Genomic DNA, 22,166 nt, shown 5'->3' with positions numbered 1-22,166 from the left:
TCAGTAGCAGTGGTTATTTCATAACAGCACAGGAAACACATGTGCATGTAGGTGGCTACTTTTCTGCAGACTAGCTAAATCAAGTATGAAGCTACATTTAATCACTTCGAGGTACGTATTTTGGGGGTCATGGGACGAAAAGTTTGGGAACCCCTGCTGTAGATTATGTCAAATGTATCATGTTTTTCAAATCAAACTTAACAATATCAGTGAATATGTATAGTGGAGACAAACAGAGTCAAATTTATGTAAGAAATGTGTATTGTTTTATTCCAGTGTTCACAGTGTCTTTTGGTCCCTCTCATGTTAAATGGCTTTATAGGTCTTACTGCATTTTCTTGTAAATTTGGCATTAAAAAAAACAGTGAAGGAAAGCAACAGAAATCCCATTAAATAAAGAATAAACATTAAATACATCCAGGCATGGTAAGTCAATGTCCTTCCCTTTTTCACTCTGTTATAGTTCAGAGTGAATATTAGCGTTGTTTTCCTGAGTAGGAAACCTGGAGGAGGAATCCATTGTTTCATCTTCAGCATTATTTCCCTCCTCATTCCCCTCGTCTTCGTCCACGTAATCTTCATCTGCAGGAGTTTGCTGCTGGGCGGAGTCGGGTTCCTGCATGTCCATGACTTTCAGGAAGTCGTAGAAGTCGTGAGCAGGAGGCCAGCTGTCGTCACCCAGCGTCCCTGCAGAGTCGGATAAACACAGGGACCTTTAATTAAGGCGTGAAATTAAATAAAAAGGATTCCGGTCTTCGATCATTTATATCTTGTTAATGTCATTACTACTGATTCAAATCTTCTTTTACTCTGGCGGTATATATTTAAATATTTGAAACAATTTACTCCCATTTCATTATCTATGTTTATTTTTTCTAACATCTTAAAACTGAAGTATTATTCAGTGCTAGTGATGTACAAAACTGCAGCCTATACACCAATGTGACTATCAGTTGCAGGCCTCCTGTTTTCCCCCCCAAGAGAACGGATGGAATGTTCCAGATGACAATCCCTCTGCTCTATTAGACAGGGACATGTCACAGCAAGGCCTGTGCCTCATCTGAGCCCACACCTATACAAACTACAGGGTTCAAAGGTCAAGAGTTAATGGCTCCAGACAGTCGTGGTTTAAGCTAGGAGGAGTTACCTCAACAATCATCGCCTTCGTTTAAAGACCCTTTCACGTATGATGTAGCTGCGCAAAACTTTCCATTCCTTAGACAAGGATCTGTTTATAGAGAGACATAATTTGCCCACCTGCTTTTACTCTCCATACTGACTCTTTTTCAAACACCAAAGGCTGCTTCAATGTGATTAGTCAATCCTACTCAGGCTATAAGGGCACGTCAAACGCCAGGCAGACTCCACATTTTTATGTAGAATCTATACAGAGACAAACTTCCTGCACTTAGCAACCGTAGTGCTGCTGACACTGTACTTTCCAAGAGTCATCATGTTTGAAAGCCATCACAGTAGGCGGTCAACTGATCCCTGCAAGCAAGTCTGGAATCACTGCATGTGGAGGAGTCATTGCTACACTTAAAAACGTCATCTCAGCAACTCCAAAGAGGACGATGCAGAGAGAAGCCAGAGCTGCTCCAACACCTGCTGCGCCTGTTTTGGTCGTTGCAGGCTAACCCTTCTGCTTGCTTTCGTAAATTGAGCGGAAAAATCAACCCCGAGTGTCATTAACTGTGGAGGTGTGAACAGGGGAAAAAACACATCCAGCCGCAGACTGCAATTTGAGCAGCAGGTGTTAAAAGAACATTGAAAAACATGAGTAATTCTAAAGACCTCATATCTAATTTCTTTGCTAATCCTGCATGCACAAAAGTAGATAATCATCCAGCTGTCTTTTAACTGGGTAAGCTACGACTTACTGAGAAACTTTGCTGTGAAAGAATGGAAGCAAAAGCTCTGCATAGTGTAAAAGGCTCTGTTGGAACTATCCCAGTGGCAGCTGTGACAGCTGGGACTTACTACTGTATATAAGAGTCGTCTGAATTGTTGCTGGTGGTCGTCTGGTGTTGCCTTTGTAGGCTGAAGGGAGTCGTCAGTCTTTAAATAGCACTGTTATACTATCAGTGACTTACATATTCATTGACTGTATTAAACATTAATGTAGTCTTAGTGATGTCATCTATTATTTCATGATTGGACGCTGCCTCCAACAAACTCCAGTGTATCTAGAAGCTAGCAAAAGGGCCTAAAGCCTTTAACTATGTGAGATTACGCCAAACTAATGGTGTTCATAAAAGAAAAGCAAAGGATGCGTTATTTTGAATAAATCTACCCCTGTATGTTCTTTTACAAATAAAGAAATGAGTCCCATTGGGGCGTTCTCTTAAACTGCTTGGCCAACAGTGCTCCAACCATAGCTCTTTTTATATTGCACTGTAATTGTTGTCATTACGCCTTCGTAATTTTATATTAATCCTCTAACGTCATGTTTATGTCCCAGTGTGTGATTTCACACAACGTTATGGGACTGTGGAAGCATGAGGGGTCCACACCCAGCAGAAGCTTCAAAAACGCACACACTCAGACACACAGCGCTGCTCCACCAGCTCACAGTGATCCCATCTGGCATCTGTGATTGCTCTGCTACGATGCTAGCACGGCGATGAGACAACTTGACCCGCCATCACGCCTCAATATTGAAAGCAAGACGTCACATGGGCGTAAATGTCACGCCTTGAAACAAAGGACAGTTTGTTCTGTTTGATGGTGTAATAAATGTTCCTATGTGCTGTAACCTTATACTGTAGCTTCAAAGCTAAAACTTCCTCCCCCTCCTTACCTGCTGGTGACTCTTTCCCATCCTCCACCCCCTGCAGCCACTGCAGGACAGAGGGGGCTGTTACGGGGGTGTTGGGGGGAAACTGATAGATTTCATCACCAGAGGGCAAATGTGTGAGGACCAGAGCAGGGAGAGGGGGCATGGAGCCCAGGTAGGATCCTAAGACAGACATTCCAGCTGGAGTGCGGCCCCTGGAATACAAGACAACATTTCTATGTTTAATAAGATCTGTAGGTCATAAATATAACAAATAAAGATGATGGATGAAGCGCAGGTTTTTAAAGTGATTGATGAAGCGTTCGTACAGGTGGATCCAGCAGGCCAGGTATCGCTCCATCCTCCACGCGCCTAACTCCACCACTCCTTTCATCTCCTCCACCAGAGCCTGGTTCTGCCTCCGCCCGATATCATCCTCCTCTTCTCCCACAAAGAGGAGGAGGAGGGCTTTACCCAGGGAGAGGAAGGACGGGAGGTTTTCCACCGTTAGCTCAGGCTGAAGGTAAAACGGAGGAAAAGATAAGCTGTCAGTAAAAAGGAGGATAGATGGCGCAAATATTCAAGTTCCATGAGAGTTGGGATCCTGTGTGAAATGTTAAGAACTGAATTTGATCGTCTGAAAATCATTCAAAATTCAATAGGATTCAAAATAGTGCAAAAACAAGTGCATCGCATTATAAACAAACATGGCTCTGTAGTGGAAGTCACCACATGGGCTCAAAATCACATATGAAAACCACCAACTCTCATCTCCATACACTCCCTTAGTCACTTTCTTTATCTCTGAATAGACTCATTACCTGGTAAACCTTTCTGCTGCTCAGCTTTGATAAAAAAAGATAACAACAGTGACACCAAGAGGCCGACTTTGGTACCATTTGGAATTTTCAACAAAAGCTAAACATTTGGGCTGAACTCATGTGGAGCCACTTTCATCAGAGCAGTACAGCTTTACTGACACTCAATGAGCTGTACTCGTCTTTCCACATCCCTTCTTTGTATTTGTTTAAAGTGGCCAATGTAAACTTGGCCGTGACGCAGTACTCTGACCTTCATATTATGGAAACGGCGTCCAAACACTGTGAAAACCAACATGTGGCGCTTGTTATCTGTGACATGCTGTGAACTGTTCCATCATGTCTTTCTGCGAACTTCCAAGAAGTTACGCCGACATCGCTTATTCACAGATATTTATGTTGTGATTAACTTTTAGTCACATCAGCTTCGGTTACCAGTGGATGCAGCAGTGCAGACTTGATGTGCGAGAGCAGCTCTTCAACAGAAGCGGTTATCGAAAGTGTGGCGGGACGAGTGTGTGTCCTCCAGTTGGGGAACACAAACACAGCAGGGAGGGTCACTCTGTGCTCTGCAGCCCTGCAAAGACAGCATCAAATTTATATAAGCATCTGAGATACGTGAGGTCATAAATGTGTCTTAATTCACGACTATTTAATGATGATTGATTAACTGAAGTGTCTTTTCCAGTGCTTCGCTTTGGTTGTATCATTAAGTCCAGATGGATCACTTAAAGAAAACGACTTGATAAACAACAGCTTCAAACAGAAATAGCATCTGAAGAGCAGCACTCAAAGGCTGTAGCGCGAGAGACAACCTTGAGAGCGAAGCCGTTACCATTTCTCCGCCAGCTCGTCTGTCAGCACTCCGGTCAGCACCTCTCCCCTCAGTGACTTTGCTGCTTCAGTGAAGAGTGATACACCTGACGAGACAGAGGAGCATTAATATTATATTATCATACGATGTGTCTGATGGAAGAAGTTCTGTTCTGTTCTGAATCTGTTTGCGCTGCAGAGAGTGGAGATGCTGACAGTTCATCTCAAGACACGAAACAAGAGCAAACTGCACAGAGCTGACTCATTGTGTTTGCACTTTAATATCATAAGGGCAATACGTTTCGTGAATCTGACATTGAGATGGAGCAGATAGCGGGGGAAATCAAGCAGAAATCTTGGTGCATGATCCATTCTTAATGAATTAACCCTTTAGTCTTTCATTCATTTGAAGCACTGGACTGTATAAGGGGTTTGAGATAAAGGTCTTTAAGCAATATGAAGTGATGAATACCTGAGTCTGTTTGTGTCTTAAACAGTCCCAATACTCGATTGGGCTTATAGCCTGTTAGGTCAGGGTGAGGCACTTCCTGAAGAAATGATGTCACTTCCTGTGGAGTGGACAGCAGCGTAGGAGAGGCTTGACTGCTCCTGAAGGAAGAACAAACAAACATATCACATTAAATATGCAAGAAAAGGGGATTAAAAAAAATGAGATAAATGAAGGAAAAAGCTGCAAAAAATTGGGATGATGGTCTCGTATTTGCTCGAGGAGATGCTTCTCAGTCATGTCATGGAGTCTCTAAGTGACTACAGGACGAAACGGCCACACTCAGGGAAAATCTGAGCTGTATAAAACAAGACCGTGCATCAATATAAGCAATTCTCCATGAATCACACACACTGATGACATATTTGAGAAGCCCTCCGACACGGGTTTATGCCATTCTGCTGCGTATGTTTACACAATGCCGAGCTCACCTATGAGCATGTTTCCTGTGTGAGATTATTCTTGTTAGTGAACATAAGAAGTGTCTGATTCAACACTGTCATCTGTTCTTGTTTTCACTGCGTCATTCTTACACCGTCATGTGTTTTTCTGAAGAACTCTCCAGCTGATTTCAGTTCTTAGGAAGGGAAGCTGCAGGGTGTTAATTTTCCAGAAGTATGGAAAATTTGGGATAATATTCACAATTTTTGTTTTGGTACTGGCACAGATTCTCCTGGAGCACTCGCCCTTGTAATTTTTGGTATTTTTTTCCGCCTCTGCATTAAAAAAAATTAAAGTTAAAAAAGACTTTTCTAGATCAGCTTTTTAAAATCTTCAGTACTTTTTGATACTGTTCTAACATAAAATAATAGAGATTGTTTTAAAGCTCCCCATGATGTATTTGTCATTTTTACAGGGAATGGTTAAAGACATGCTGATTCGTATTTTCCTTACTTCATTTCCCATGATGCAACTTCATTGTGTTTTTTGTTACACACTCCCTCGTCTTTTTTTAAACTACACCCTAATTTGGTAAATTTAGTTTGCAATGTTCTGGGCAAAGCTGATGACATCATCACTGTATTTGCCTTTCCCCCCCATTATCATGTTGCACACTTTTAGTCAGTTTTGACAAGATGAGTAGTTCGCCCCATTACACAGTAAATGGATCTGAATGAGTCACACAGCCCTCTGAACTCTCAGCTGTAGTGCTAGGAAATGAGCTCATTAGCTATACTGCTGTTCACCTGTTAGCTAGTATAATAGAAAAGCAGTATAGATAAGAATGTATGTTACATTGTGATGAAGCGATGCAGTTCCTCAGTTCCCAGCATGCCCCCGTAATGTTGAGCTGGCTCCTGGGGCCGGAGCACCAGGACGGTGGGGAAGGCTGTGATTGGCTGGAACGGGATTGGGAGGGAGCCGCCTGTCTGAGCAGAACAGAGGTCGGTCCACTCGCCACAGTCGACTGCACTCATCTGGACCGCGGAATCTGGAAAACATCAAGATCAGCTCATTAAAAATACTGCTCAACATATCGATTAGGCAATATGTTCTCCTGTATTCCATGTAAATATGTGTGTTGATGTGCAAATGCTGTGACGGCAGTTTTGTAAGACCAATCTCCCATGATGCAGTGCAATATAAAGCCACAAGGTGGCAGTAGAAGACAAACCACATGATGCAGCACACATCTCCAATAAAAACAAACAAGCATGGATGATAAACTCCCCATGCTGCTTGTATCACTGAAGGGAAATTTGGGAGCATTTTGAATTTTTGGACAAGAACAGGCAGTTGGGTCAACAACAGAAAATGTGCCAGTCCCAGTTTCTGATACTTTGCATCTCCTTTACACACCCAAATATGCTAACCCTGAGAAAACAAAGTGTTTCATAAAGACAACTAACAGAAGTCAAAGGTCAAAAGGTCAGAATTCAACACCCTGAAGTTCTGTTTACCTTCAAGTCTCTCTGCAACTTCAATGAAGGAGCTGAGGAAGGCCATGGAAACAGCATCCCCTGGTGGAAGAAAAAAAGAACTACAGTTACTTCTAACCACATCTGCTTGTAGTTCCATTCTTTGTCCTCCCTCCTTTGTCTTACATTTGAGGTAGAAGAGCGCCACTGTCAGGCCGCTCTGAGCCACCACAGTGTCAAAGTTTTCAGAGGTTAGCTGGGTGATTGAGTCCACGTCCGGCAAGTCGCCTCGCTTTTCATACACAGAAGCAGCGATTTCATCGTCCAGTTCGCCTGGAGGTAAACAAAGAAACACACATTAACTCATTTTCTCCCTCATTTGCCGTTCATTTTTCCACTTCTCTTTTATTCTCTCCTTTTTTTTTAACTCACCAAAATGAGCATCCTCCTCCTGGTCCTCCTCTTCCGTCCCCTCAGTCTCCTCTCCTTCCTCGTCCTCGTCCTCTTTCTCTTGGTCCGTGAAGAGCTCCAGCACCTCGTCCAGATCGTGTAGGGTCAAATATTTCACATCTGAACTCTCCAAACACAAACACACACACAAAGCTTTAACACCTGAGTGAAAATAAGGAGAACTTGTGTTTCAAGAATCATCATGCATGTGACTACCTTACCTTCCCTGGCAGCCTGTAAGCAGCATTATATTCCTGTGGGGTTTTTACTGCTGGATTCTGCCTGATACCACACAAAACATGCATCCATCAGAGAGTTATAAACAGATATGTCACGTGATGCAGAGTAAATGTGTGTGTGAGAGTGTACCTGTGTACAAGCACCAGCAGAGCAAGGCCGCGGAGCCTCCAGGCCAGAGTGGTGGCCGTCTCCCGGTCCAGGTGCTCGGTTGCTGGATGAGCGAACAAGAAGAGCTGGGGGGTCTGCTGGTAGGGGAATGGAGGTGGCTGGACTGAGGAGGGGTCTTCATACACTTCTGACTGTCAGCGGAGGGACACACACAATCATATCCTAGTCCTTTCTCATCCATAAACTTTTAATATGAAGGCATAGAATTTCCATACTCAGAATGCTCTCTATCTCTGTCCAACATACCACCAATGGGGCCTCCATAACCTGCAGGAAGGTGTGGAGGCTCAGGGTAGAGAGGGGTTTCCTCATACGAGTCACAGGGCAGCGCTCAGAGACGGCTGGGATCCTGGGACCACTGTGAAGTCTGCAGTGGAGGAACCACACCTGAGAGGAGTGAGATAGCTCATCAGCACTGTAAGACAGATAAAGAAGGAGAGAGAGGGAGATATTAAATACCACTTCCTCTTTGGTTTTGAGGTCGATAACATGTGATTATCTCAGAAGATAAGGAGAAAGGTTTACCCCAAGTGCTTTAAAACCGGGCCTCCAGTGATGAGGATGAACTGGTATTTGGATCCATACACATACGCCGTCTCCATCATGGATCTGTGCTCTGAAGTGATACAATCATCAGAATCAGCAGAGAAGTTGATCAGTTCATCAAACAATCAGACAATCTGTGTTTTCTTCAGGCGTCACAATCTGAGACAGTTCAATCCATCAGTTCACTAATCAATCTTTGAATACATCAGCTACATCTAAATAACGTCACCCACTCTCTTTACCTTGAGTTCCCAGACTGCGGACAAAACCCAGGACCAGATCCTTCTTCCCTCTGGACGCCTTCTCCATGGCGAGGAGGTCAGCGTCCGTGTGGACGTACTTGACTTCTTCACGGAGGATGGCACTGAGAGAAACACAGAGAAAATCTAACACAAGGGGAACAATAGAGCTCTATGGCACAACGGATTAAGATCTATCAGGCACATGTAATCCTTGTAAATAGGATACACTCGTTGATATTGTCACTCTAACAGAGGATTTATGTCAAAAACAGGCTTAAACCACAGCTGCATTTTTTGCATGAATACATTTTAATAGAGTATTAGGCCACATCAAATAAATAAATTAAGATTCTAATAATAATAAGTATTTTAAAACTGACACCTCCCATAGTGGTTTCATTATAACTGAGTGGGTGTTGCTTACTTACAACAGGACTTCAGACACAATGGAGTTGACGTCAAACACAGTGTCCAAATCAAAGCCCAGGAACTCCCTTCCACCCCTGACAGACAGACAGATGGAGGCTGTGTTACTATAAAAAGATTTGTTAGTTGTAAACATGGGCTGCATAAAAAAGATGGAGAACATGACAGCTCCTTAAAAGTGAAGCCCAAACATTTGGAGCCTCCCCTACCTGAAGAGAAAAGCTGTGTTCAGCACCTTTTCATCTGTGCAGTATGTGTGAACCAGCTCCTTGTTACAGTCAACCTAAAATGAAAGCACACAAAAGGTGCTGAGCTGAAAAAAAACTAGCTTAAATGCTATCTTTAATGACAGCTTGAGCATTTAGCACTATGAGGACTAAAGCTACCTTGCCAACCAGTACTCCATAATCCTGCAGGGCTTCAGCAGACTTCTCCAACTCCACCAAGAAGAGGGAGATGGTCGGAGAGACTAAAGACACAGAGGAAAATATCAGTAAACACTGGATACTCACTCTTTGTTGACATGAAAGTTAAAACTCATGCAGGCTACCTTGATGCTCAAAATAAATAAACATCATCTTCCCAGAATGCAACTTCTCATAGAAGTCTGCTGCTGTGTATTCAATCAGGTCTGACGTGTTGGCCTTCTCTGTGCATCCTCCGGACCTCATCCACAGCAGGAAAACAGCAACACACATCCACATGGTGGAGAACAGGCTGTGCTCTCTGTGGGAAAACAAGCATCATTTCATTCAACTTGTATTGTGTTATTGATACAGGTGCATGTCCAAAAAACTGCAGTTCCAGGAGTGTCCAGTTGACAATCCGCCTCTTTGCCTCATTGGTTGGAACCTAACTTTTTATTTAAAGGACTGGGAAATGAGTTGCTTCATGACATTCCTAGTTCATCAGCTGTTTCTCACAACTTTAAGTACCTACCAATGAAAAAATGTTGCACTCAAATGCAAGGAAAGCTATCAGCTGCTTGCACTACCTCTGGCCAATCAGATTCCAAAGGGGCCCCTTCCCCTAGCTGCTCATCTAATTAGTAATGACGCTCCTGTAAATGTTCCTAATGTGTTAGTTTGTTACCTTGAACACACACATTCTGCACAATAAGGCATGCAATGACAAAAAACATGCAAGAAGCATTACCTGTGAGAATTGAGGTGGGATTAAAGTTCAAATTTCGTCCTTCCAGGAGGCACAGACGTTCAAAACTACAGCCAAACTTGTGGGTTGAATGCATAAGAGCATTGTGGCTCTAATTCAGGGCTGCAGCTCGTCCTATAAGAAGTCCCGAACACAATAAGCCTTGTTAACATGACTGAGGGAAACAGGAAATGTTATCTAAATGCTCGAACACTGCTTTAACTTGCTAGCTAACGTTAGCACCTGTACAGTTAGGGGTTGCATGTCATCATACTTCTACGGTGAAGTAAAGTTGGGTCGCAGAGCCATGAGTTTGCAGTGTAACCTCCTTTAAGCTGAAAAATGAAATGTTATAAATGCGTTTAAAAAGAGTGACGCTCCATCTTTTTCCAAAAGTGTCAAGTTGCGGTTGTAACAAGAGCACTTCCTGTTACCGTTTTACAAAGAATCCAAAAGGAATTGCAAGGTTTGGAAGTAATTCAAGCTTCTTTGTGTTATTAATGAGCTCTGACTGTAAGCTTTTGTAGCATACGATGGTAAAACACTTAAGCTATGCCTTCCAAATGGCGTTTTGTTCCGATTTAATATGTCATGCTCTTGTTTTGAAAGTCACACGCATTTCCTGTTCGCCTTAGCCACCGCACGCCAACTTAACGTCATGTCTGCGACTTGTTTTGATGCCCCTCTTCTGCGAGAGACGCCCACGTGCTCTATCAGCCAATCAGACGAGTGGACAGTTTTGACTTGAACAAACAGCCCATCACAGCTCTCCAGAGGGGCGGGCTCTATCGCAGCTGACATCATCGTGAACCAATAGCGTGAGAGAACTGTGGGGGTTGGGCGGGACGAGTAGCCAATGACGCTGTGCTCTGAGAAGTGGGCGTGTAATGTCTTCCGCGTGGAAACTGCGTGTAAACAGTGGTTCCAGAAGCTGCTTTTTCACAAGCAAGTAAGCGGTAGCGTTGAGCCAAGATGGCGGCCTATGAGAGGGTTGTTTCCTGTTGAATTGAGAACAAGGGGGTGGGTCTAGAACTGCATCACAGCTGATCTGGAGGTTTTCCCCCCCTTAAGTTGTTTTTTTGCAGAGAGGAGCTTTGCAGAGATTCACAGGGGGATGTTTCTCTTCTTTTCTTTCTTCCTCCTGTCATTTTTAACCTCGCGCTTTATTAAACAACACCTTTTTTTTTCCTCCAACCTCGCATCGGATATTAACCACACATCAGTTTCGTTATGCCACTTCTCTGCTTTTATTGCACATTTTCACCCGAATATGTTGGTTGTTTTGTCAGTCTTGGTGGATCCAGCCCAGGTCTGACCCACTTTTAGTGTTTTTTGCCCTCTTACAGCCTCCAATGTGTTAGTGCGAGATGTTTTCAGCAGGAGAGGAGCTTAATTCCCATTTGTTTACCTCACTGAAGGAGTCCCATGGAGCTGCTATCTCTCCCACACTGGAGCTCAGTCTAACTACCGTCTACACCGTCCTCTACTCTTTCCTGTTTGTTTTCGTCTACCTGCAGCTCTGGCTCATTTTGCATTATGGACACAAGCGCTTCAGCTACCAGAGCGTGTTTTTGTTCCTGTGTCTGCTGTGGGCAGCGCTGAGGACGACTCTCTTCTCTTTCTACTTTAAAAATGTGGTGCAGGCCAACCAGCTGCAGCCTCTGGCCTACTGGCTGCTCTACTGCTGCCCTGTTTGCCTGCAGTTCTTCACACTATGCCTGCTGAACCTCTACTTCACACAGGTAAGCCTTGCACTGTCTTTGTGTGTCTCTGAGAGAGATAGGGGTGTGTGTGTGTGTGTGTGTGACCTGATTTCACTAAACTGCTGACACTGCAATTTTTGATCTCACATTTAACTCACAGTTGAACTTCCATGCACCCAAACAGTGCTCTACGGTATTATATTGACTCTCCTGGTTGATGCAGTGTCTTCGATTCCTGGTACCTACATCACCCGATGCCCTTTGGCCAAAAGCTCTGCAGGGATGATAACCCAATTCTAGTTTGAAAACACACCCATTGAACCACAAATAATCATTGCCACTGAACATTTGGTGCATTGAAATTGCAGCAAACAAAGCTCAGATACATGATCAGTCAGGAAGGCCTAATGCAAGAACTGCAGCTCTCACTATGACTGTGTGTCTTTAGCTTAAGCTAGGCAGGAATGTTAAAACACTGAATAATCAAAACAATATGATGACAAATGTTACTGTATCAATCAAATGTTGGTGGATGATTAAGAGATTGTAATTTTTCTGTAAATGTAGGGTCTTCCTCACCTTGTCAGGGTTCCATTCAACCATAACAACCCACTCACTATACATTATCTCTTACTTACACTCATATGTGTTTAAGTGCTTGATTCTGATTGGTCAATACTAAAAAGCTAAATTTGATTGTTTCCTGCTCACCCTGTTAGGGTTGTAATCTGCTATAACAACATGCTCACTATACATTATCCCTTATGTATTACATTACTGAGTTAAATACTTGATTCTTAGGTTGTAGCTAGCTAATAAACATGTTTTCTTTTCTTTTAGAGTAGGAATGAATATTCTGTGTCAAGCAGTGTGTTTATCTGGAAACAACACATTATTGTAAACGAATAGATTCACACTGAGCTAACTTGTTGCAAGAGTGATGATGTGAGACAACAAGCAGCTATGCCAGGAAGTTGCACCTCGCTAAGAAATTGCCTCTCACATAACCTCCATTAACACTACAACTACAGTCAGGTGTTTGTACTAATTAGAGACAAAGTGTACTTAAGTGAGCTTTAAGAGGACTTTTTTGATGCTATATCAAGCTAGTCTCCAGTTTCTAGTTTCAGCTAAGCTAACTCCTCTGGCTTTAGTTTAATGGTTCTCTAACAGACTTGGACATGATATTAATTACTCTTATAAGCCCTGCTAAAGAAGCCCTGAAGAGGCAGTTTTTTGCAAATTTTGGGGTTAGCTTAAAGCTATGTAATTTTCTTACTTTTGCAAGTACGAAAAAGTGTTCTTTCTGGATCCATCCCAAGTGGTTAGGTATCCTTGAATCTGTTTGAAAGCTTTAGAAATGGACTCATTGGTGTGTTTTATTTACATGTGCATAAGACAGAAGCTAATGTCCCTGTCAGCAGCATGTTCTCATCAACCATGGTGTGTATGGACGAGCGAGAGGGCCACAGCTGGTCAGTCACAGTTGTTTAACACCTGCCCACTCCAAATGTCAAAGACCTGTTTGTTCAGTCCCAGAAAAAAACACACACCTACACACTTTGAGTTGGTCGCACCACACCAGCTCAGTCAGGAGTGCTTCAAAGGGAAAAACAGTGTGCATCTCAATCACATGTAAGGAGGCGAGGAGAAAGGAAGCTCGTCCAACAAGCTGAGAGGAGATTAGGGAATGAAACCAGCAGTGTCATATGACTCCTGAATAAACATTTACCCTCATTAGCTCATCTGTGACCAGCTAAAGCACACACACTTTACTCCCTTTGAATAAATGTCTGTGGTTGTTGTGATACTTTGAACTCAAGCAACAAATCTGTCATCACATTTATAGCAGGGATTTGTCATTTCAGTGTTTTCCATATGTGTTTCTATCTACGTATGGAAAACCATGTGACCGACCAGCTCAGTGAGCAATGTTTCCAGCTTGTGGTTTTCATGTCTAGCCGGGTCAGACCTGAGTAATAGATCAGATACATATTTTCTGCCACAGCGAGACACTTTGCTGTTGCAGGGTCACGATCAGACACTCGGCCCTTTATAATGAATAATGGAACAAATACTTGAGCCGCCAACCCCGCCTGCCAAAAACAGATAAATTAAAGCTGCCATGACCTTATGTGATGTATAAACAATGGATACACTGACAACTAGTGCACAGAAGTTGTCCCTTGTAGTGGCAACCAGCAGTTATTGCCTAATTCTGCTGTAACTCTCAGATTTAAAGAGCATGTTAGCAACTTTAAGCCCCTGTTTTGGTTTCCCATATGACTGGCTCACAAACTGTACAAGAAACTACAACTGTGCAAAGATGATGCGTCATTTATCAAAACCTTATCTCAGCATAATAAATAATAAGTTACTGCACAGCTGCTTCACTGCCGAGCTCCCTGTTTAAGGTTGGACTCACTGATAGTAATAAACATCACGAGCAGAGAGCTGATATAACGTCAAGCCACCATGACACGGTCTGCCACCTGACACGCATGTGTGGAAATACTTGAGTGCAGTGTTTTTTTTCTGCTGAGTCAGGCGTGTGTCATGACCCGTGATTTACTTCCCCTTTATTATTTTTTAGCTCCTTGAAAACAAGACAAATGTTGTTGTTTTTTTATCATGCTAATTAAGCTACATTTCACTTGTGTAACTCAGGGAATGTATAAACTCAAATACAGTGTGGATAAAGCATGCTATCTGTCAGTGTTGTGCTGGCTGGTTGCTTCATTTCTAGGTTACAAATTACCTCCCCCTGGCCTACATTCCTACACAAAAGGCTGAGTGTGTGTTTGTGTGTGTATGTTAGATGGAGCAGTGTGTATTTAAAATGCAGTGTTTGCAATGTTGAGCAATTCTCAAGACCTTCGTCACCATGACAGCTTTTGTCTAATATGAAAAAAGTATAATCATCATTATTAATCAGACTCTGGTAGAAATCTAACAGCGATCCAGACTGTAGATGAACCAGATCATTGAGGCCAGTGTCCCAGGTTTTGTGTACCTAAGTGGGACTTGTGTACAGTATGATATTTTTTAAGGTCACCACTATCTCCTGGGAACATTTCAGCCAAACAAACCGACTTTTTACATAAAGATGAGATGTATCTGCAATATAAGGGCCTGTGTCCACTAACAGCAGTTTATTCCCAAATTTTCTGCACAAAAGCAATGCAGTTTAATGCTTTTTCAAGGCCTTCTAAGCTCACAACACCCTCTTATGTAGCTACACTCATCAATGTCACTCCTCCATCGCCTACCAATCGAATTCCAGTGGGGCGCTGCAAGCCCCAGAAATGCTGTAAGTGGAAACAGGCCCTAATTTGAGTAATGAAGCTTTAGGCGTGTTAAAACAGGGATTTCAAGCCACCTTGTTATCTCTTTAATAGCCTAACAGGAGTACAGACATGATCTGATCACACTCCTGGGTTCTGACTTGATACAAGTACCTCATTTGGTAGCACCGCTCTGTCACTTTATTGAATATTAAGGGTTTTATATGCATCAGTTTGGTTTTTTAAAAATTAATTTGTCTGGTATGTAATTCTCTGGATTAGCCAAAACAGTTTTATGTAGCTGTCTGTTCTATTCAGGCAATTTAGTAGCCCCAAAAAAAGCACCAAATCAGATTGTCTTAAAGCGATGACATCAGTGATGCTTGTCTAACATGTTGCGTCTTTGTAACAAAGCCGTTCTGTCTTCATTCCCACATATAGATGCAACACTAGCAGCATGCTGATGTTGCAATATGCAGATGATACAGCAGTATGTAAATGTACAGTTAATATTGAAACGTTTGGCTGGACTGTATACTGTAACTTGTGGAACCATGAATAACATCTGTACACAAGTCCAATGTCAGCACACAAAATCTGGGACACTGGCCTCCCCTGATCTGGTTCACTCACCTCCTGGACTGACTTCAATGTGTGAAACACTTCTCAGAGGTTTATTTGTGACTTGCACACCATGTTCCTGCTTTTGCCCTTTTGTAAAAACTCTCATGTGTGCTAAGTTTGTATTTTTAGCTTTGTAAAACTTCATTGAGGGTTTAAAATCCTTTAATTGCGCTCTAATCGACTAATAGGCTCATAATCCCACTTTAACTCATAAAGTTAGCAATTACATGCATGAAAGCGTCGCCCTGTTTTTTTCCTTGTATTGTTTGAATCTACTTTATGTATCCTAATTGTAAACATGCTTGAAAAGACCATGGACTGCATATGAAGTCATACACAGTCTCTAATCTAACCTTGTTAAAGTTTCCTCATCACTTGTGTTCTGGTTGGAGGGATTTCTTAATTCAGTCCTGTATAAATTAACAATGTGCTTTGTTCTTACTTCATAAAAAGTCAAATGGGATTATGGACTGAGCTGAAAATATGTTTTCAAACTTCATTAACGGATTTTGTGATATTTCTATGCTTTTTTCAGGTGATGTTCAAGGCTAAAGCAAAGTATTCCCCAGAGCTCACCAAATACAAGTAAGTCTCCTGTCAGTTGCTACCATGAATTTTAATCAGTTGTTGTTTATGTTTAAAGACTCTGTGTTTTCCTCTCTCTCTCTCCAGGGTCCCTCTGCGTTTGTTCTTCCTCTGCCTCAGTGTTTTTTTCCTGGTGGTGAACTTAACGTGTGCGTTGTTAGTGCAAGGAGCTCTGGAGCGCTCCGAATCACCGAGGTAAACATCATTAAAAAGGCATTTTCTCCTCCCATATACTGCTGCATTTAGCCTCCTAACTGCCTGTGAGCTTGAGTGTCCTGTGTTAAGCACCTTTATATGTCTGCAGTGATGGGGGTGTCAGACACGCAGTCCTGGCCCGGGTCTTGATCAACGACAGTCTCTTTGTACTGTGTGCTGTGTCTCTGGCTGTCTGCATCTTCAAGATAGCAAAGATGTCATCTGCCAATGTTTACCTAGAATCAAAGGTAGGAGTAAAAAAGTTGAAAAAACAGTGTTTTTACAGGTTAACAATGGCAGAAATGGAGGTTTCTCTGTTCAGACATTGCACAGAATGCTAGCTGAAATTATGGTGACTCAGTATTTTTTACAGACATGTACATAATGCTGAATTTTCGTCCCTCAATTATTGATTCCTAGCTTAAACTCTGTCATTTTAATGCCAGAGAGGCCTCAGTCGTACTAGTGACTCACATCTGTGGCCCATATCCCACATTCAATTACAGGCCAGTAGCCGGCTGATACATGAGCGTGAGCTTGTAATAAGCACAGTAACTCTTCCCCCAGGGTACATCAGTGTGCCAAGCGACTGCTATCGGAGCTGTGGTGATCCTGCTGTACACATCCAGAGCCTGTTACAACCTGGTGGTGGTGGCCATGTCACCCCAGGACCGACCCAGTCCCTTCAACTACGGCTGGTACAGCGTTTCAGACCAGGTAGTGCACCAAGTGACGTCTGCTAACATTAGAAAGAAGCTTTTATCTAACCAGGAAATGTGGTGCCCAGTGTGTATGTATGTGTGTGTGTGTGTGAGGACAATCCATCTTAGGAGATTTGGGGAAGCAATGCTTAGTGGGGTAAAGGGCTTTGTTTGGCTATAAATAACCATGTGGGTGTGGGTGTTGTCTGTGTGTCCTGACCTACATCAAGGCTCAGGCCTTGGGATGAACAGCCCATTTTAAAGGGCTCCAGCATGTGTGGCCACGTCATGTTTACAACCACCGACATCTACATAATCTGACATCACAAATTATTCCTCTAATCTGTCTGTATACCAGATGTCAGTGCAGCACTCCTACATTATTACTGCTATTATTATTGCTCTGCTAGCAGGTGTATCCATGTCTAGACATGCACATTTGATATCTTTGCATGGTTGTTTTTGTTGTTACCTCATTTTATCTAACCTGGCAACCCGAGCATGTTAATGAAACTTAAGCTCTAATTTGAGCTCTGAAGTCAAGCATTGTCAGCCCGTAATTAACCTTATCACCAATGTCTGATAGCAGCTAATGTAAGAAGGAGTGGCCAACCCATTGATAGCTGAATTCCAGGGACAATTTGACATTTTAGCAAATGTACCTACTCACTTTGAGTTGGTTTAGAAGATTGATTCAGCAGTGTATTTAAGTTCAGCATACACATTTTGTGCAGGTTAGGCATGATTCCAAATAATGCACATTGTTGTAAAAAGTACCTCTGTTCCAGATGCTTTGAGATCCATTGTTTTTGTGTGTTGCAGGCAGATGTGCAGGAGATCAGCGGTGAAGCGTACATCATCTTTGGGATCATTCTGTTCTTCTGGGAGCTGCTGCCCACTAGCTTAGTGGTGGTTTTCTTCAGAGTGCAAAGACCCAATCAAAACCTGGTAGATAACATGTTAAAGCACAAATCTGGACGACTGAACTCAGAACTTTCTCAGCTGTGTTACAACTTGATCACCTTTGTTGTTCCCAGGCTCCAGGAGGGATGATCAACAGCCACAGTTTCAGCTCCAGAGCGTATTTCTTTGACAATCCTCGGCGGTATGATAGTGATGATGACCTGTCCAGAGGGATTAATAGCAGGAGTGATCGAGCCAGGTGGGAAACACATAAGCACAAGTGTGTTAAAAAATCAATACCCTCTTGGATGAAACGACTCATTGATGCTTTTCTGTCCTTCAGTCTCCTCTCCACCACTCCTCAGCTGGGTACATCAAGCTGGTACGGCTCCATCCAACGCAACGGCGCTCTGACGGCTGGTATAGCGTCCGGACAGCAGCCACCATCCTCCACAGCTCCTCTCCTCTTCGCCTACGGGAACGTCCAGACTCACTCTCACCACCATCACAACTACTACTCCACCCCGCAGAACAACAACTACCACCACCACCACCACAGTAACTTCTACTCCACGCCACAGAATTATTACTGCGGGTCGCAGACGTACTTCTGCACCCCACAAAACTAGTTAGCGACAGAGGAAGACTGAATGACTAAAAACTTTATGGCCACCATCTTGCTTCCTCAGATACATCACAGCTGTGAGTATCTGAGACGTTGCCTAGGACCACATTCCGCAACAAAATTGGTCCTGCAACTATTTCCAGCAACATAAATGGTGGCGTTAGCAACTAGCTAGTTGCAGATATATGACTAACCGCTCTTGTATGACATCCTCGTCCTTAAATTGTGTGTTTGGACCAGAATGAAAACAAATGCGGGCTAACAACAAGAGTTTTAGCAATGAAACTAAAACCGCTAAAAGTGCAGTGACCAAACTTTTCCTGTTTATGTTTTGTTCCAGTTAGCGGTTATAACTCCTAAAGCTGGAATGATGATGATAAACATTGCTCTTAACGTCCTTTCTGCCATTCCTTGTAAATTCAATCAAATAAAATACTGCTAAGACTGGAGTTAAGCTAGCTGGCCAAGTTAGCCGGCCAATTAAGCTAACATGGATAATTCCTACACCTGTAAGGTTCTGTAAGTCAACAGCTATGGACGTAAACACCTAATGTACACTCAGCGAACTACTATGAGACTTTAAAAATGTTTTAAGTGGGTACGCTTATGATGCAATCATTTAAATTAGCTTGTTTAAGCTGGAGAGGGACATCAACGGATGCTGGGCTGCTAGCTTAATTCTCCAACATCAAAAATATGTTATTTTGATGTTGAAAACCAAAAGTTATGCATCTAGAAGGGAACATGTATGGTTTTGCACATTGTAAGGTATGTATGTATGACTGCAAGTGGTGATTTCTACTTGATACAGTGAAAGCTAGCTTACAGCCAGCACAAACAGTTAGCTTGAAAGCAGTTTGTTGAACCATGACATTATCAATGAAAAAAAAACAAACACAGACTAGCTTATGTTATTGAGTTTGTGGCACTTTAAGTGTTTTAAACAGTCCACAAAAATACAAAGTTGTACCAACGCTGTTAGCTAGTTAGCTTTAGACATTAGCCTGCCACACTTTACTGGAGTTTTACATGCAAAATAAGCTTTTTCCAACTTTCATGACTATCTTCAAAAAAAAAAAAAAATACCGGTCAGTTTGTGTCACAAGTATCCTCCATGTTAACTGCTTACAAAAAAAAATATGTGAGAATTCTATGTAGCAGCCATATTGGTGTTGTTGTCCAACTCTATAGCAAAAGCTCGGTCAATACGTATACCTGTACAAAATGTAACATAAAAAAAAAGCATCAATGAACACAATGTCAAGAACTACTCAGGCTTTAAGAAGACAACATGACACTGCTGAACCAGGAAGTAACAGCAGCCAAATGGAGGTTTCCTAACCAATAAGGGAGCTTCATACTCGGCCATTTAAGGGTTTAAAAACATATCATAGATTTCCAAGTGATCAAATTAACAGTATACAATCATTAATGAAGAAAGGATTGTGCATTAAAAAGGGGGAGCTGTGTCTGAAATTTATTTTTTGACCAAAAACTTTATCGTAATCGGATCTTTTGCAACCTGTGAGGCAACAATTTGCACTTGGAAGATGTTCACCTTCAGAGAAAAGGCTTCTCCGGCCTGAATGTAGGATTTCATCTCCTACTTGTTTTATGTATTCCTCCTGAATAATCGTCTATATTTTACTATTTATCCTTCGAGAGAGGAAACGATGTGCCATCACGTGTTGTCATATCTAATTGTTTCATTCCGTACGGAGAATATTTTTGCACAAGAAACGTTGAAATGCTGTGTGTTTTGATTGTGTGTTAATCGATTCCTAATCCATGTGTGTAACGTGACATTTTGAGTCAGTATGTGTGTGATCTTAGATTTTCGTTCGTGACGTTTTAATATGCTTTTATACATGTTTTTTACTTTGGATTGTATTGTTTAACAGATTTTATATTTTATTTTTTATCTATTTCCACTTCCTGTGGTCCTTCATAAGCTCACACACCTTCTGAGTGTCATGACAGACCCAGTTTGTAGGCCAAAATCTGACTTTAACACACTTTAACTGTCATGATATTCAGATTGTAAATTAACATGTAAAGACTTCAGACATAAAAAGAAGAAAAAGAAGTTTCACTTTTAAAAACAAGTCGTCATTTTCGGTCCACCTATCTCAGAAAACCCAACATCTGCAGTGCATGCTTCTGCATCAGCGTGCAAGAACTGTGTCACACTTCCTTTCCAGGGTGATAATTATTTCTGTACAAACCTTATCAGCTCTATCTGTGATCAAAATCAAAAAGCAGAGATAATTGTTTTACGTTATGGATTGTTTTATTCGTGGCCATACTGAATGTAACCCTGTGCGACAGATCACTAATGATGTATGCAAGAAAAGCACTACCATGTTCAAATAAAGGCCTCCTGCACTGTTTTTGAAACCAACGTGAGCTAGTTTTTGTCCACTGACTGCCCGAATGAAGACATCAAATCAATACTACCTGATAAACAAGCACAGAAATTGAGCCTGCAGCTAATAATGTGGCTGAAATCACTATGTATGTAAGAAAAGCATTACCAGCTTCAAATAAAGGCCCCCTGCTCTGCATTTGAAACCATGAGAGAGAGTTTGTCAACTGACTGCCCAAATAAATACGTTAAATCAATAATACCTGATCAACTACACACTGAAATTGAGTCCTGCACATGATCACGTGGCTCAATCCACCAGTTAATAAGTTTATGAGGAACATCCGAATTAAGTCCAGGCAGCAGCTGGCTCTCCGACTGCAAAACATGGCCTAATTTTGAAGCTTCCCTTCCAGACATAAACAGATTTGTGGGAATCATGTAAATTCACTGCAAAAGAAAACAACCACTCACATACATCAAACAAGGCCACTTCTTTGAACTCTAAGTGGTTTCAGGTCCCTCATTAGAGTGGAATGATACATGTTGAAATACTACTGACCTTGGCATGCAGGATATTCACAACTTTTTCTTGTTTGTTTTGGGATGAATAAGTTGCACAATCCACCTTGGCTTGGTCTCATTTATCTGATTGACCCACTTGCTTTACATTCCAGGTGAAGGTTCTGTCTGCAAGATTCAATCAAATGAAAAAGTGTGCATCTTTGTAAGAAAGCAAAAACAGCACAAGATGAATCTCCTTCATGCTAACAGGCTAACTGTGGTTTCACACATGACCATGCCAGCCTGTCTATCTCCCTCTATGGTGTCATCTTTGTTGAATGGTCTTTGTCTTACTGCCCTCCACTGGTCTGGCAGTGTAGTACAATCCCTTCTTTTTTTTTCTCCAGACATCAAGGTGGGCCAAAGGAACCAATAAGTGCCTCGAAGAGTAGTTGCTATTGGCTCCGCTGTTTGCATGTCTTACCCCCTGGGCCTGTTTTCACTCCTTACTTTGTGCAGTCTTTTAAATGTGGCTACAATGGGTACAATAAAAACCAAGCAGAAACATCCTGGACCTCTGGAAAGTCATACCCACCTGGCAGGGCCTTTTCAATGGGGTAGATCAACTACCCCAGAATTACTGGTTCCTGGTTGAAAAGCATCTTATGAAAAGCACCAG

The 22,166-nt window shown here is 42.2% G+C and overlaps 2 protein-coding genes across 6 annotated transcripts; one reads left to right on the top strand and one right to left on the bottom strand.

Moving 5' to 3' along the window:
* Window positions 1–243: 243 nt before the first annotated feature.
* On the bottom strand, window positions 244–21,805 carry txndc16 (thioredoxin domain containing 16). Of its 5 annotated transcripts, XM_034677940.1 has the most exons (25): window positions 21,546–21,805; window positions 18,294–18,465; window positions 18,113–18,214; window positions 17,868–18,035; window positions 16,483–16,625; window positions 10,002–10,133; window positions 9,397–9,572; window positions 9,233–9,315; window positions 9,056–9,129; window positions 8,849–8,953; window positions 8,421–8,542; window positions 8,158–8,248; window positions 7,879–8,047; window positions 7,594–7,763; window positions 7,446–7,506; window positions 7,207–7,351; window positions 6,961–7,107; window positions 6,817–6,876; window positions 6,152–6,347; window positions 4,880–5,016; window positions 4,430–4,514; window positions 4,030–4,171; window positions 3,106–3,293; window positions 2,801–2,991; window positions 244–687 (listed from the first exon to the last, which is right to left on the bottom strand). In XM_034677940.1, the coding sequence occupies exons 7-25, from the start codon at window positions 9,548–9,550 to the stop codon at window positions 458–460; spliced, it is 2,550 nt and encodes an 849-aa protein (XP_034533831.1). In that variant the 5' UTR covers window positions 9,551–9,572; window positions 10,002–10,133; window positions 16,483–16,625; window positions 17,868–18,035; window positions 18,113–18,214; window positions 18,294–18,465; window positions 21,546–21,805; the 3' UTR covers window positions 244–457. The 5 variants fall into 5 exon arrangements, with proteins under 5 accessions (XP_034533831.1, XP_034533834.1, XP_034533835.1 ...); XM_034677943.1 differs by lacking the exon at window positions 10,002–10,133; XM_034677944.1 differs by lacking the exons at window positions 16,483–16,625; window positions 17,868–18,035; window positions 18,113–18,214; window positions 18,294–18,465; window positions 21,546–21,805 and adding exons at window positions 10,242–10,333; window positions 10,433–10,688 and having other exon boundaries at window positions 8,849–8,923.
* On the top strand, window positions 10,927–21,019 carry gpr137c (G protein-coupled receptor 137c). The gene is made up of 8 exons (XM_034677946.1): window positions 10,927–11,740; window positions 16,145–16,194; window positions 16,282–16,389; window positions 16,499–16,637; window positions 16,957–17,106; window positions 17,913–18,038; window positions 18,128–18,252; window positions 18,337–21,019. The coding sequence occupies exons 1-8, from the start codon at window positions 11,366–11,368 to the stop codon at window positions 18,620–18,622; spliced, it is 1,359 nt and encodes a 452-aa protein (XP_034533837.1). The 5' UTR covers window positions 10,927–11,365; the 3' UTR covers window positions 18,623–21,019.
* Window positions 21,806–22,166: the final 361 nt, after the last annotated feature.

This window comes from Notolabrus celidotus, chromosome 24 (genome assembly GCF_009762535.1).
Source record: "Notolabrus celidotus isolate fNotCel1 chromosome 24, fNotCel1.pri, whole genome shotgun sequence".
NCBI classification, from domain to species: Eukaryota; Metazoa; Chordata; class Actinopteri; order Labriformes; family Labridae; genus Notolabrus; species Notolabrus celidotus.
The sequence above is the reverse complement of the archived record's forward strand: the minus strand, read 5'-3'. Positions and strand labels throughout refer to the sequence as shown.

Excerpts from the sequence above, each read along its gene's own strand:
- txndc16 (XM_034677940.1), bottom strand. The coding sequence starts at position 9,550 with ATGTGGATGTGTGTTGCTGTTTTCCTGCTGTGGATGAGGTCCGGAGGA. Across the intron at positions 7,108-7,206 it reads GGAGGAGGATGCTCATTTTG|GCGAACTGGACGATGAAATC; the intron begins GTGAGTTAAAAA and ends GTTTACCTCCAG. Across the intron at positions 4,515-4,879 it reads TAAGACACAAACAGACTCAG|GTGTATCACTCTTCACTGAA; the intron begins GTATTCATCACT and ends CTGTCTCGTCAG.
- gpr137c (XM_034677946.1), top strand. The coding sequence starts at position 11,366 with ATGTTTTCAGCAGGAGAGGAGCTTAATTCCCATTTGTTTACCTCACTG. Across the intron at positions 16,390-16,498 it reads GAGCGCTCCGAATCACCGAG|TGATGGGGGTGTCAGACACG; the intron begins GTAAACATCATT and ends ATATGTCTGCAG. Across the intron at positions 18,253-18,336 it reads AGCAGGAGTGATCGAGCCAG|TCTCCTCTCCACCACTCCTC; the intron begins GTGGGAAACACA and ends TCTGTCCTTCAG.